This window comes from Microtus oregoni, unplaced genomic scaffold (genome assembly GCF_018167655.1).
Source record: "Microtus oregoni isolate MIOR12 unplaced genomic scaffold, Mior012 000092F_000, whole genome shotgun sequence".
In the NCBI taxonomy this organism is placed as follows: domain Eukaryota; kingdom Metazoa; phylum Chordata; class Mammalia; order Rodentia; family Cricetidae; genus Microtus; species Microtus oregoni.
Genome location: NW_024544601.1, coordinates 461386 through 475830, shown reverse-complemented (window position 1 = coordinate 475830; position 14445 = coordinate 461386). Strand labels below are relative to the sequence as shown.

Sequence of the window (14445 nt, the reverse complement as noted above, 5' to 3'; positions counted from 1 at the left end):
CTGAGAACTCAAGAACAATGGCAATGGGTTTTTGATCCTACTGCACGTACTGGCTTTGGGGGAGCCTAGGCAGTTTGGATGCTCACCTTACTAGACCTGGATGGAGGTGGGTGGTCCTTGGACTTCCCACAGGGCAGGGAACCCTGATTGCTCTTTGGGCTGACGAGGAAGGGGGACTTGATTGGGGGAGGGGGAGGGAAATGGAAGATGGTGGCGGGGAAGAGACAGAAATCTTTAATAAATAAATAAATAAATCAAAAAAAAGAAAGAAAATCTGTTGTATGGGGTGGGGGGGGTGGGGGGTCCCAGCATGGCCAGACCAAATGCCAGGAGAGTCTATTGAGTCACGGCGCCAATGAAAGGATAAATAAAAGGAAAAGGCGAAGTGGGTACCTTTTGGTGGGCCCTGCCAAGGTATACTACTAAGCAAACACACCATGTGCAACAGCGTTGGTGCAAGAGGTTTACGGAGAGGGGGGAGAGTGAACAAGTGAAAGGCCATGCCTGAGTGGGAGCTTGAGAGAGGCAAACAGGATGTCAGATAGTGAGACAAGGAGAAGAAGAAAGAAAAGAAGAGGCAAAGAGGAGTAAAGCAAAAGAGACAAGAGGGCAAGCTGTGCTCTGTTGAGCACTTTTAAGGAGTGCACATGTCGCATAGCTGACGGTGGAAAGGCACCTGGCAAGATGGTGATGAAACTGCCTTGGCAGCAGAGGCAGGATGCTACTGAAGCAGCGGAAGCTAACAATCAGGAGAGCTGGCTCTGGGGCCATAAGAGCAGGAGAGTTGTCCCTGCCCCCACCAGCTACACCACTCGGGAGATTAGGCCCTGTTGGGGAAGATGTGGGTGAGCCAGCACTGATGTGAACATGGGAGAACTGTCTTGTGGCAGCATGAGCCGAGGAGAGATGCCTCCCCCACTCCACACCACTGTAATGGTCTGTCCTGTCCCTTTAAGAGATAAGCCCCAAAGCCCTGCCCCCCACCCTCCCTCAAGCCTATCTTCCACTTCCAGCCGGAGCATCTTTTCCATGTGTCTTTCTCCCAAAGAAGTAGGTTCTCTTCTCTTCTCTTCCTTCACCCTAGTTTTCTCTCTCTCTCTCTCTCTCTCTCTCTCTCTCTCTCTCTCTCTCTCTCTCTCTCTCTCTCTCTCTCTCCTCTCTCTCCTCTCTCTCCTCTCTCTCTGCCTCTCTCTCCTCACCCCCTTCTCCCTCCCTCTCCCCTTCCCTTCCATAACCCACTAAATCTGCATGGAGTGCCTATCCGTCTCTGTCTCTCACCCACCACGCTGCTCCCTGCCTGGGACCCACTGCCCCTGTGGCCTGCTGTCCACTGCCACCCCTTGGGGAACGGGCAATTTTATTTTTACCATTATACCCGCTCCCACCCATCAACCCCTGAAGCAGTGGAGAGCTAGCCCTGAATTAATAAAATGGAGAGCTGTCCCTGCCCCTCATCGGTTGCAGTACTTGGGAGAGTGGTTCCTATATCTCACGTAGGCAACATAGTACAGCTGCTGTTAATTCCAACGGTGAGCATAAGACTACTACCACAATTTTAGCCAAATTTGAAGTAAGCTTGATTTTTATTTAGGAGAATCCAAGAGCTGGCCAATGAATGTGTGAGTCGAGTTAAAGAGAGCAGCCCCAAATCTACCTCCTGGGCCCCTCTTAAGGAGTAAAATCAGAGTAGTTTTTACAAAACACAGACAGTGGGGCAATAAGAAAATACAAAAAAAAAAAAAAACTTAAAGAAAAACATCGTGTGGTCATCATGTGATTAAGGAGGAGTCAGCAGCGAGGGTCAGGCTATTCTCAAAAACAAATCAAGGTCATGGGTTGGGGAAGGTCAGCTTCCAGGAAACAGTAACTCAGCTCTCACAGTAAAATAGAAACTTGTGTTTAAAAATACAGCATAATCTCCTGCCTTCAAAATGGAATCAAGCAGCTTCCTCACTGGCCCAGAAGGTGTAGGTGTGGGAACTGACCCTGAGCACATGAAAGCCAGAGAAGGGGCCCTGCCTCTTGCTCATCACTGTGAGGGGTGAACTAGCCAGGGTAATGCTGGAGAGCTCCCCCTGGTGGTGAAGACGGGAGAGCTGGCTGGCTGACCAACCCTGCAAGTATCCAGGCCAGAACCACAGCTATGTACTGACCCACCCCAGCATCCACCCCATCTGTAATCTGCTGGACCACGGTGGGGGGGGGGGGAGTCAATCCTGTGTTCCCAGAGCTGCAGAATCTCCTCGACACAGGACAGCAACGTGATGTACGGGAAGAGTCCCAGTGATTGCCTAGAATTGAGGGTGCAGCAGAGACTGGGGGCCTCAAACCAGACCAATGGTTCTTTCTGATAAACACCTGCATGTAAAAATGTATGAATAAAGGGGTTTACTGCGAGACTCACTGTGTCACACTGCAGCTTCTATGACAAGATTTTTCCTTTCTTTTTTTCTTTTTTTTTTTTCTTTCTTTTTTTCTCTTCAATTTTATTTTGTTTTATTTTGGAGTGGGGAGGGATATTGGTGGGATCAGGAGGCACAAAAAATAAATTTTAAAAAGCCACTGTAACCACAGCAACTCTTTTTTATTGTTTTTATTGCCCTGTACATTATTCTTATAAACTTGGGGACTTAGAAATTGTAAGCAACTCTTGGGCCTTGCTTACAGTTTCAGAGATTTAACCTATTAACCTCATGGTGAAAAGCATGGCCACACACAGGCAGACATGGTAGCTGAGACTTCTATATCTGCATCTGAAGGCATCAGGAAGAGAAAGAGTCACTGGGCCTGCCTTGGGCTTCTGAAACCCCAATGACCAATCCCAATGATGCATTTCCTCCAAAAAGGCCACACCGACCCAGTAATACCACACTCACTCTAACAAAGATACATCCCCTAATGTGCTCAAATAGTGCCACTCCCTAAGCACTCAAATCTATGAGCCTGTGGGGTTCATTCTTATTCAAACCATCACATTCTACTCCTTGCCCCCATAGGCTTATATATAGCCATATCATAACGCAGAGATGTACTCGCTCAACTTCAAAAGTCCCCATAATCTATAACAGTTTTAACACTGTATAAAAGTTCAAAGTTCAAATCTCTTCTGAGATGCAAGGCCATCTCTTCTTACCTGTAATCCCTGTAAAATCAAAGTAAGAAAGCAGGTCACATACTTCTAACGTACAATGGCACAAAATACACAGTATATCCAAAAGGGAGGGGGATAGTGAAGAAATACTGGACCAAACAAGACAGAAAACTGTGAGTCTTCATCTCTGGTCTCCATCTTTGAAGGCCCCGTTCCTGTGTCCACCAAACCTTGACCCCTCCCCAGAGGAGGGTCAAGACAGCCCGCCAAAATCTTGACCACTCCCCTAGTCTATTTAAACTGCTCCCCCAGAAAGTCTCCTCATGGTCTCTTCCTCCCCCCATCCCCTCACCCCATGATAGTGTTAGCAGCTTCGCGGTTCCCCCTCAGAGCCACCCAAGAGTGCAGGAATCCCATTAAACCTGGATATTTTTTAATTTGTCTTCTTGTGATTTGGCTTGATTGGGATTTTTTATTAATTAATTTTTTATTGACTTTATTGAGCTCTGTATTCTTCTCTGCTCACCTCTCTGCTTCACCCCTCCCCACTTCATCCCTCCCCCAAGGTCCCCAAGGTCCCCATGCTCCCAATTTACTCAGGAGATCTTGTCTTTTTATACTTTCTACTTCCCATGTGGATTAGATCTATGTAAGTCTCTCTTAGTGTCCTCATTGTTGTCTAGGTTCTCTGGGATTATGGTTTGCATTCTAGTTTTCTTTGCTTTATGTTTTTAAACCATCTATGAGTGAGTACACATGATAATTGTCTTTCTGTGTCTGGGTTACCTCACTCAAAATAATGTTTTCTAGCTCCATCCATTTTCCTGCAAAATTCAAGATGTCATTTTTTCTGCTGTGTAGTACTCCATTGTATAAGTGTATCACATTTTCCTTATCCATTCTTCGATCATGGGGCATTTAGGTTTTTTCCAGATTCTGACTGTGACAAACAAAGCTGCTATGAACATAGTTGAGCACATGTCCTTGTGGTACAATTGAGTACCCTTTGGATATATAGCCAAAAGTGATATTACTGGGTCTTGAGGAAGGCTGTTTCTTAATTTTCTGAGAAATCTCCACACTGACATCCAAAGGGGCTGTACCAGCTTGCATTCCCACCAGCAATGCAGAGGTGTCCTCTTTTCCCCACAACCTCTCCAGCATAAGCAGTCATCAGTGTTTTTGATCTTGGCCATTCTTACAGGTGTAAGATGGAATCTCAGAGATGTTTTGATTTGCATTTCTCTGATGACTAAGGATGTTGAACATTTCCTTAAGTGTCTTTCAGCCATTTTAGATTCCTCTGTTGAGAGTTCTCTGTTTAGGTCTGTACTCCATTTTTTTTATTGGATTATTTGTTCTTTTGGTGTCCAAATTCTTGAGTTCTTTGTATATTTTGGAGATCAGACCTCTGTCTGATGTGGGGTTAGTGAAGATCTTTTCCCATTCTATAGGCTGTCGTTTTGTCTTGTTGACCGTGTCCTTTGCTTTACAGAAGCTTTTAAGTCTTAGGAGGTCCCATTTATTAATAGTTTCTATCAGTGTCTGTGCTTCTGGGGTTATATTTAGGAAGTGGTTCCCTGTGCCAATGCATTCAAGTGTACTTCCCACTTTCTCTTCTATGAGGTTCATTGCGGCTGGCTTTATGTTGAGGTCTTTGATCCATTTGGCCTTGAGTTTTGTACATGGTGATAGATATGGGTCTATTTTAATTCTTCTACTTGTTGATATCCAGTTATGCCAGCACAACTTGTTAAATATGCTTTCTTTTTTTCATTTGATATATTTTGCTTCTTTGTCAAAAATCAGATGTTCGAAGATGTGTGGATTGATATCCAGGTCTTCTATTCAGTTCCATTGGTCCTCCTGTCTGTTCTTAGGCTGTTTTCAGTACTGTAGCTCTGTAGTAGAGTTTGAAGTCAAGGATTCTGATGCCTCCAGAAGTTCTTTTATTGTACAGGATTGTTTTGGCTATCCTGGGTTTTTTTGCTTTTCCATATGAAGCTGAGTACCGTTCTTTCGAGGTCTTTGAAAAATTTTTCTGAAATTTTGATGGGCATTGCATTGAATCTATAGATTACTTTTGGTAAGATTGCCAAGAATATATTTTTAAAAGGAAAAATTTCACTTGATAAACTAAATGGAGTTTTTGTTTTATAAAACTTTACTGATTTTTTTCTTTGCTTTCTGAGAAATTAATACCTTTTTGATGTACAAAGATATAATATTCTCATGTTGCTAACTTTCTAATGAAGACATGTTTGTTTTTCTTAACTTTTTTTCTGAAACCAAGCCTCTTATATTTAGCCCAAGATACCTTTAAAATGCTCTTCCTCCAACCTGAGCATCCCAAGTGCTATGATTACAGGTTTTCCCCCACCAAATCTGGCTCCGTAAGAAGAATTTCTTCTGACATTGTCCACAACTCTTTTTAATACACAAATAATAATACTGTATATTAAAAAAATAATAATACTGCATATTCTGTTGGAATACAGTGCAATGGTTCCTGATAGGTATATGTGTGTGCTCATCAAATGTGGGTAGTTCACATTCCTCTGTCTTTAAATATTTATGCACGTGTTTGATGAGAGCCCTTCTCGTTTCTCTCTTTCATTATTTTTTAACCCAATACAGAATTAAGCTTCTGCCTTACACAAACTAGACAAGTACTCTACTATTAAACTGCATCCACTTCCTCTGCCTCCTGAGTGCTGGGATTAAAGGCATGAACCACCATCCCCAGCTTTATTAAACATTTTTAGAAGCTCTATGCCCCAGTCCAATTGTAACAAGAAAATAAATATGTCCCAAGGAGAGGAGTGCAGGGAATACATAATTGGGAATCACCCTTCTGTTCGTTTCTTGATAATGAGAGCAAATATTCAATACAAGCTCCTCTGGAATAATTATCAAGTCCACTTTTGTATACCATATTTTAGAAAAAATATTAAATGAGGTCCACAGTAAAATGATAGACTTGTGGCTGGAGAGATGGCTCAGCTAACTGCTTAACTTAACTAGACCACTTGATGCTCTTTCAGGGACCCCATGGTTACTCAGTATCACCTATAACTCCAGTTCCAAGGTATCTAATGCCTTCTTCTAGACTCCATGGGATCCTGCACACATATGGGGCATTTAAACTCAGGCAGGCTCGCACATACACACACAAATATAATTAATAAAGAAATCTTTTTTGAAAATGACAAATTTCTGTATCTTTAAAGCTAAGCCCTTTGCTCAAGTAAAAAAAATAATATCAAGAAAAATTTCCTTCTAAGTGTTTATGCTTATGCCCATAAGTCAGAGCTGCTTTCAGGTTTGGGCAGAGAAACTTCTTTTTGCAGTGGCAGCAATTAGTGCAGAGAATATTAACTTTGGCCACGAAGCATTGTGAATAAGGGAGTACTGAATGTTCACCCCTAAATAGGACATCATTTCACACCCTCTACGGGCCCAGAAGTTATGGAAGAGGGAGCAGAAAACGCTGCAGAGGTGGAAGAAAAGGTGCAGTCCTATGGAGCAAAATCAGTTATGATTACCTGCAGACTGACAGGCCCCTCAGCATTCTGTCCAGAGGTGGTCAGGAGTTTGTGGGGCCCCCTCCACTCTCTGAGGATTTGTAGACAGTTAACAGTTGCTAGAGGGTAGGGCTTACGAGAGCCACTCATCCCTAAGGACCTATAGTAGCTCTATGAGGCAGGAAGAGGTATTTAACAGTGGTTCTCTACCTTCCTAATGCCACGACCCTTTAATACAGTTCCTCATGTTGTGATGACTCCAACTATGAATTTGTCTTCGTTGCTAATTCATAACCTTTTGCTACTATTATGAATAATAATGTAAATATGTGATATGCAGGAGGGTCTTAGGTGACCCCTGTGAAAGGGTCCTTCCAACCCTCCACAAAGGGATTACAACCCACAGGTCGCAAACACTGCTTTAGAGGTATAAGCTCTAGTAAGGGCCCATTCTTCTAATGAGAGACAGAAAGTGGATCCAGAGGGGAGAGGAGCTGAGGAAGAGCTGGGAGGAGTAGAGGGAGAGGAAACTGTAATATTGTATGAGGAAAGAATCTATTTTCAATAAAAAGAAATATACCTTTCACTCTGATATGGCCCTTTGTTCACCCAAATCACTTACTTATTCTTATTCTTTAAGATGTAACACTGGGGGGGCTGGAGAGATGGCTCAGAGGTTAAGAGCATTGCCTGCTCTTCCAAAGGTCCTGAGTTCAATTCCCAGCAACCACATGGTGGCTCACAACCATCTGTAATGGGGTCTGGTGCCCTCTTCTGGCCTGCAGGCATATACACAGATAGAATATTGTATACATAATAAATAAATAAACATTTAAAAAAAAGATGTAACACTGGAAGTTTTATTTAAAAATTAGATTTATTTTATTTTACAGATATGAGTGTTTTGTGTGCATGTATGTATTTGCATTCCATGTATGCCTGCTGCCCTGGGAGGCCAGAGAGGGTGTCAGGTCCCCTGGAACTAGCATTATGAATGTTTGCGAGCCACCATGTAGGTCCTGGGAATCAAATCCAGGTCTTCTGTGCGAAGAACAACTGTTCTAAACCACTGAGCCGTCTCTCCAGCCCCAAACAGTGCTGGACTATCCCATCTTTTCTCTACTCCTGTTCTGGATACTCAAGACCTTCCCTACCGGGGGCTCAGTGGGCTTCCAAAACCCTGGGGCAGTTCTCAATGTGCAGGCAGTACAGAGGCCAGGGGAGGCCATCAGGGTTGCCTTAACAGAGGGTTCACTTGGACTGCAGGCTCTGGAGTGGGGCACAGGAGGGTAGGCAGGTTTTGCAGACAGGAGCGTGCAGCTGCGGGAATTCTCTGGAGCTTCCTTCCCTTCTCTGACCTTGTCCTTGTCTTAGCCCTAGAGAGCAAAACATAGCCAAGCAATGAGAAAAACCAAGGGCACAACTCTGCAATCCTAGTAACAAGTGTGAGAAAAATGAATATAGCATCTCCCACAATGAAGAGTTAAGCGGCAGTGCTATTGTCTGCCCTGTGTACTGTGTTAGAATGAGACAGATCACATCAGCAAACGAGAAATGCGAAGGAATCAGGAAGAAGCGCGTGGTGCTGGCACATGGTTTGTGGACAAGGCCAGAAGGATTCACCAAGTGTAGGTTCAGGCCAGCAGCAGTTGGAAATCTCTACTAGACACAGGATGAGAGAAGCCTAAAAATAGTCGTACAAACGGCGACTTCAAGGCAGAGATGGGACAATCCTCTCCCCATGTGCCTTTGTACACTAACAGGAAAGCTACCCTCTGGGGCTGATAGGGGAGCCCCCCCCCCGTCGTTGCCCCCCCCCCCCCCCCCCCCCCCCCCCCCGCGCGCGCGCCACCACCAGGCTGCCGGCTTCCTTCTCTGCTGGGCTCTACTTCTTAGTTCCCAGTGTTCCTGCCCCAAGCCCTAGACACCCAAAGAGAAGACTATCCGGGTTGGGCACTGAATTTGCAGGCTGGACCCAGCTTGTGTGGAAATTTAAACAACAAGGGTATTTTTTTTGCCTGGGGCCTTGGTCAAGCCAATGCTAAGATTCTCTAGCAGCCACATTGCTCAACAATTACATAGTCAGCAGATGCAACAATGGGACTAATAGTGAGAGGCAGACCAGAGCAGACTTGACCCAGAGGAGCTTGTGTCATGTGATTCCCAAACAGCTGAGCAGAAAGTTTATAAAATGGACCCGAAATCTCTGCGAAGTCCCAAGTATTTTGAGTTTTCTTTCGGGTCAGCCCATGCTGAGAATGAACTCCGGGTATTTAAGGACTTCCGAGACAATCACATATTTACAGATGTTATCATCTGCGTGGAAGGAGAGAAGTTTCCGTGCCATCGCGCTGTTCTCTCAGCCTGCAGCAACTATTTCAGGGCCATGTTCTGTAATGGCCACAAGGAGAGCCGCGAAATGTTGGTTGAGATCAAAGGCATCTTAGCTGAAGCGATGGACTGTTTTTTACAATTCGTATATACTGGAAAGGTAAAGCTCACAGCAGAGAATGTTCAGTATCTCGTCGAAATATCCAGCCTCTTTCAGGTCAACGGTCTCTGTGACGACTGTGTCCATTTTCTAGAGGAACAGCTTGATCCATGCAATTGCATAGGAATCCAGCGCTTCGCCGACACCCACTCACTCAAAACCCTCTTCGCAAAATGTCAGACCTTTGCATTACAAACTTTTGAGGATGTGTACCAGCATGAAGAATTTCTTGAGATGGACAAAGATGGACTTATTGGTTATATCTGTAACGATGAACTTATTGTTAGGAAGGAGGAGCTAGTTTTTGAAGCGGTCATGCGCTGGATCTATGAAGATGTTGATCATCGAAGGCCGCTCTTGCCTGAGCTGTTGAACCACGTCCGACTCCCTCTTTTGCATCCCAACTACTTTGTTGAGACTGTTGAGGAAGACCAGCTGATCCAGAATTCCCGTGACTGTTACCAGCTGCTACGGGAAGCAAGAAGGTACCATGTACTTGGTAATGAAATCGTATCTCTGAGAACTAGGCCCCGCAGGTCTACTGGCTATGCAGAAGTGATCATCGTGGTCCGAGGCTGTGAACAAGCAGGAGGATTTAATCTCCCATACACTGAATGCTATAACCCAGTAACAGGAACGTGGAAGTCCCTGGCTAAGATTCCAGAATTCACCAAATCAGCCTATGCTGTCTGTGCACTGAAAAATGACATTCTTGTCTCAGGTGGAAGAATCAACAGCCGCGATGTCTGGATGTACAACTCACAGCTAAATATCTGGTTCAGGGTCGCTCCTCTAAACAAAGGCAGGTGGCACCACAAAATGGCTGTCCTTCTCGGGAAAGTGTATGTTGTCGGAGGCTACGATGGACAAAAGAGACTTAGCAGTGTAGAATGCTACAATTTATTTTCAAACCAGTGGACAGAAGTTGCACCGCTTAAGGAAGCAGTGAGTTCTGCAGTAACAAGCTGCATGAAAAAATTATTTGTGATGGGAGGAGGACCTGATGAGAACTCTTATTCGGATAAGGTCCAATCTTACGATCCAGAAACCAATGCTTGGCTCCTTCGCGCATCTCTCCCAATGGCCAAGAGATACATAACAGCTGTCTCTCTGAACAACCTGATCTATGTTGCTGGTGGAATGACCAAGGCGGTGTACTGTTATGACCCAGTTGAAGACCACTGGATACGTGTACAGGACACAGTCAGTCCACGGGAAAATTGTGGCATGGCTGTGTGTAATGGTAAGATCTATATCCTGGGTGGAAGACTGGAAAACGGAGAAGCCATAAATACTATTCTCTGTTATGATCCTGAAACAAGTATCATCTCAGGGGTCACTATGATGCCCAAGACAGTGTCCTATCATGGCTGTGTAACCATTCATATATACGAGAGACAAGAGAAACACTCTAAGCTCTAAACCCAGGATACCTTACACAAGAAGCCATGCCACTCCAAGAGCAGAATTTTAAGAACTAACCAGTTAACAAGCTCCTTTGTGCTATGTGCAAAAAGAAATAAACCATCCTGATGCCTTTCTGCTCAAAATATCAATAGTTGAAGCAGTAATAAATCCTTTCCTGTAACTGGGGAGTGTGGGGTGTTAAAATAATAGTGGAATAATAGTGGTTAGACCCAGACATAGTAGTGCACGTCTTTAATCCCAGCACCCAGAAGGCAAAGGCAGGTGGATTTTTCTGAGTTTGAGCCTATCCTGGTCTACATAACAAGTTCTAGACCAGCAAGGGCTACACACTAAGACCTTGTCTCTAAAAAATATAATTTGGCCTATGACTATACTCTTGTATCTGTGAGAAACTATGTGGGGTAGAAAATGACTCCCAGCTGCAAGCATCTTAGGGATTTATGCACTGTCTTTTAGAAATGTTCTCTCTCTCTCTCTCTCTCTCTCTCTCTCTCTCTCTCTCTCTCTCTCTCTGTCAGTTATGTAGAGAAAAATTGCCTGCCTTAAGATTCATTTAAGTTGAACTGCCTGATGTTAAGAACATCTAGAATTCATTATGAAGGGAAGAGATGAGTTTTTAACATCCCTGTCACTGACTTTATCCACACTGATTCATTTCACTGAAGGTCTTTTTTTCTAATTGTAAAAATGTAGTGACAGTTCTTTTTTTTAATTTATTTATTATGTATACAGAGCTCTGCCTGCAGGCAGGAAGGGGGCATCAAATCTCATTACAGATGGTTGTGAGCCACCATGGGGATTGAACTCAGGACCTTTGGAAGAACAGCCAGAGCTCTTAACCACTGAGCCATCTCTCCAGCCCTGTAGTGACAATTCTTTTTTTTTTTTTTTTTGGTTTTTTGAGACAGGGTTTCTCTGTGGTTTTGGAGCCTGTCCTGGAACGAGCTCTTGTAGACCAGGCTGGTCTCGAACTCACAGAGATCTGCCTGCCTCTGCCTCCCGAGTGCTGGGATTAAAGGCGTGCGCCACCACCGCCCAGCTGTAGTGACAATTCTTGAAATTCCCTGGCGTGAGTGGTAAGGAAACACGGAACATGCAACAAAACCAATTAGGAGTTTATTGGGCGGGGATACAGGCCTGGTGAGGTCGGTGTGTGGGGGAGGGAGAGGGGGTGATGGAGGAGGGGGGTAAATGGAAGGGAGGGAGAGAGAGGGAGGGAGGGAGGGAGGGAGGGAGGGAGGGAGCGGAGGGAGGGAGGGGAGGGGAGGGAGGGAGGGAAAGAGAGAGGGAAGGAGAGAGGGAGGGAGGGGAGGGGAGGGAGAGGGAGGGAGGGGAAGGGAGGGAGGGAGGGAGGGAGGGAGGGGAGGGAGAGGGAGGGAGGGGAAGGGAGGGAGGGAGGGAGGGAGGGAGGGAGGGAGGGAGGGGAAGGGAGGGAGGGAGGGAGGGGAAGGGAGGGAGAGGAAGAGGAAGATGGTGTCTCCAGTTTTAAAAGGCTGCCCAGGGCATGCGCACAGGGGGATGGCATGGTTATGTCATATGCAGATGACATAGCTCATGCATGCATGCAAGGCCTCACACAGTTGTATCAGATGTAGGTGATGCAACCATGCTGCACGTGGGTCACCCAGGGTCCTCTAAGATCCCCGGGGCCATTAGGCACTTCTGCCTGAGGGCTTGTCTGCACACGCATGGCCCTGGAACCCGGAAGTGTCAGCCATGCTGTCGCTGAATCATAACAATTCTGCTACCATAAAATACCAAATTTTATGACTTTATATGATGTGGGAGTGATTTCTTTCTAATCTGTTGCTTTCATTGGTTAATTAATAAAGAAACTGCCTAGGCCCATTTGATAGGCCAACCCTTAGGTAGGTGGAGAAAACAGAACAGAATGCTGGGAGAAAGAAGCTGGATCAGAGAGTCGCCATGATGCTCCCACTCCAGACAGACGCAGGTTAAGATCTTCTCTGGTAAGCCACCTCGTGGACTACACAGATTATTAGAAATGGGCTAGTCCAGGTGTGAGAGTTAGCCGAGAAAAGGCTAGATATAATGGGCCAAGCGGTGTTTAAAAGAATACAGTTTCCGTGTAATTATTTCAAGTATAAAGCTAGCCGTGCAGGCGGCTGGGTGGTGGGGACGCAGCCCCGCCACTCCTTATTACAACATTTATAGACTGTTCTCTGATATTAAATACTTTTTGTAGCTGGGCGGTGGTGGTGCACTCCTTTAATCCCAGAACTTGGGAGGTAGAGATCTCTGTGAGTTCGAGGCCAGCCTGGTCTACAAGAATGAGTTCCAGGACAGGCTCCAAAGCTACACAGAGAAACCCTGTCTCAAAAAACTAAAAATAATAATTAATTAATTAATACTTTTATAAAATTATGTAAGATATATAACAATAAAGAGATTTAAATTATACTTTAGTCCCTAGGGGGAAAATTAAATAACTAGCAAAGAAAAAAACTGTGATCCGCTTTGGTTCTCAGAGTACTTAATGAATCAAAACCGGGCAGTGGTGGTACGCGCCTTTAATCCCAACACTCAGGACACAGAGGCAGGAGGATCTCTGTGAGTTCGAGGTCAGCCTGGTCTGCAGAGTGAGTTCAAGGACAGCTAGGGCCATTGCACAGAGAAACCCTGTCTCAAAAAAGCAAAAGAAACAAACAAAAAAACTAACAGAAGAATCGAAATCCCTTGACAGAGCCAGGCAGGTACTACACACCTGTATCCAGGATCTGGAAGGCATGGGCTGAAGAGTTGGTTCAGTGTTTAAGAATGCTTACTGCTTCTACCAGGCTTTTTCTTTTGGGCCACCAACCAGCTCCCAAGTCATGACCCAGAGACTTACTATTACTTCTGAATGCCCGGCCTTGTTTCTGACTAGCTCTTTCAATTTAGCCTGTTTCTCTTTATCTATCTTTTATCTTAGGACTTTTTAACTTTTCTTTCCTCTGTATCTCTTCCTTCACTGCTTCACTGGCTGCCAGCCATGTGGCTGGCTTCTGGCCCTGGGTGTGTCCCCCTCTTTCTCTTTGTTCTCTCCTTTCTTCTCCTCTCATTCTCTCCCCGTCTAGATTTCTCCTCCTACTTATTCTCTCTGCCTGCCAGCCCTGCCTGTCCTTTCACTACCTAGCTCTTTATTAGACCTTTTAATCAGGTGCCTTAGGGAGGCGAGATGTAACAAATACAACATATCTTTACATAGTTAACCACACATCCTTAAATTGTTAAACAAATACACAAATAAATAAAAGTAACACACCTTTACACAGTTAAAGCAATATTCCGCAGTATAAACAAACGCAACACGTCTTTGCCTAGTCAAAGTAATATTCCACAACAACTGCTTTTGCAGAGAACCCTGGTTTGGCTCCAGCACCCATATCAGATAGTTCACAAAGGCTTGTAATTCTAGTTCCAGGAACTCTAACACCCTCTGACCTTCCTGGGCATCTACAGGCATTTGGTGCCCATAAATTCACACAGACACACATATATAGGTACGTAAAAAAATACATGTTTTTAAAAACCAAATGTGTTTTTGTAATACTGCTATAAGAAAACACAAACAAGAACAGGTTTGCTCCGTACCTAGCCCAATAGAGTTGGACCTTACTAGTCTGAAGTTTTGTCGAGTACCTCTTCCCTAACTTGCAAGCATCTACCAGCCCTAGGAATCCCTACACTGATTCCTCAATCGTGTAAAGCAGAAGCCACTGTTCTCAGTGGAACCACTTTTTGCAAATTAAGTCTGAGCAACACTGGCCAGCAGCAGTTTCATTTTTCTGAGAGAATTCACCTATTTGGGAGCCGTTGTATAAAATATTGATCCATGTTTTCAAATTTCTATTCATTTTTTTTCTCTAGGTTTTTTTCGCCTCCATTTGATAAAGCTTACCAATAAGGCA

The 14445-nt window shown here is 44.7% G+C and overlaps 1 protein-coding gene across 1 annotated transcript in view; it reads left to right on the top strand.

The window, feature by feature from the left end:
- Positions 1–10528, top strand: part of LOC121442547 (kelch-like protein 24) — a 40143-nt gene extending 29615 nt beyond the window's left edge. The window contains exons 3-4 of the mRNA XM_041644128.1: positions 6525–6683; positions 8787–10528. Of these exons, the coding sequence (XP_041500062.1) occupies positions 6525–6683; positions 8787–10528 (1901 nt within the window). The remainder of the gene's footprint in view (positions 1–6524; positions 6684–8786) is intronic.
- The last annotated feature ends 3917 nt before the right edge of the window (positions 10529–14445 follow it).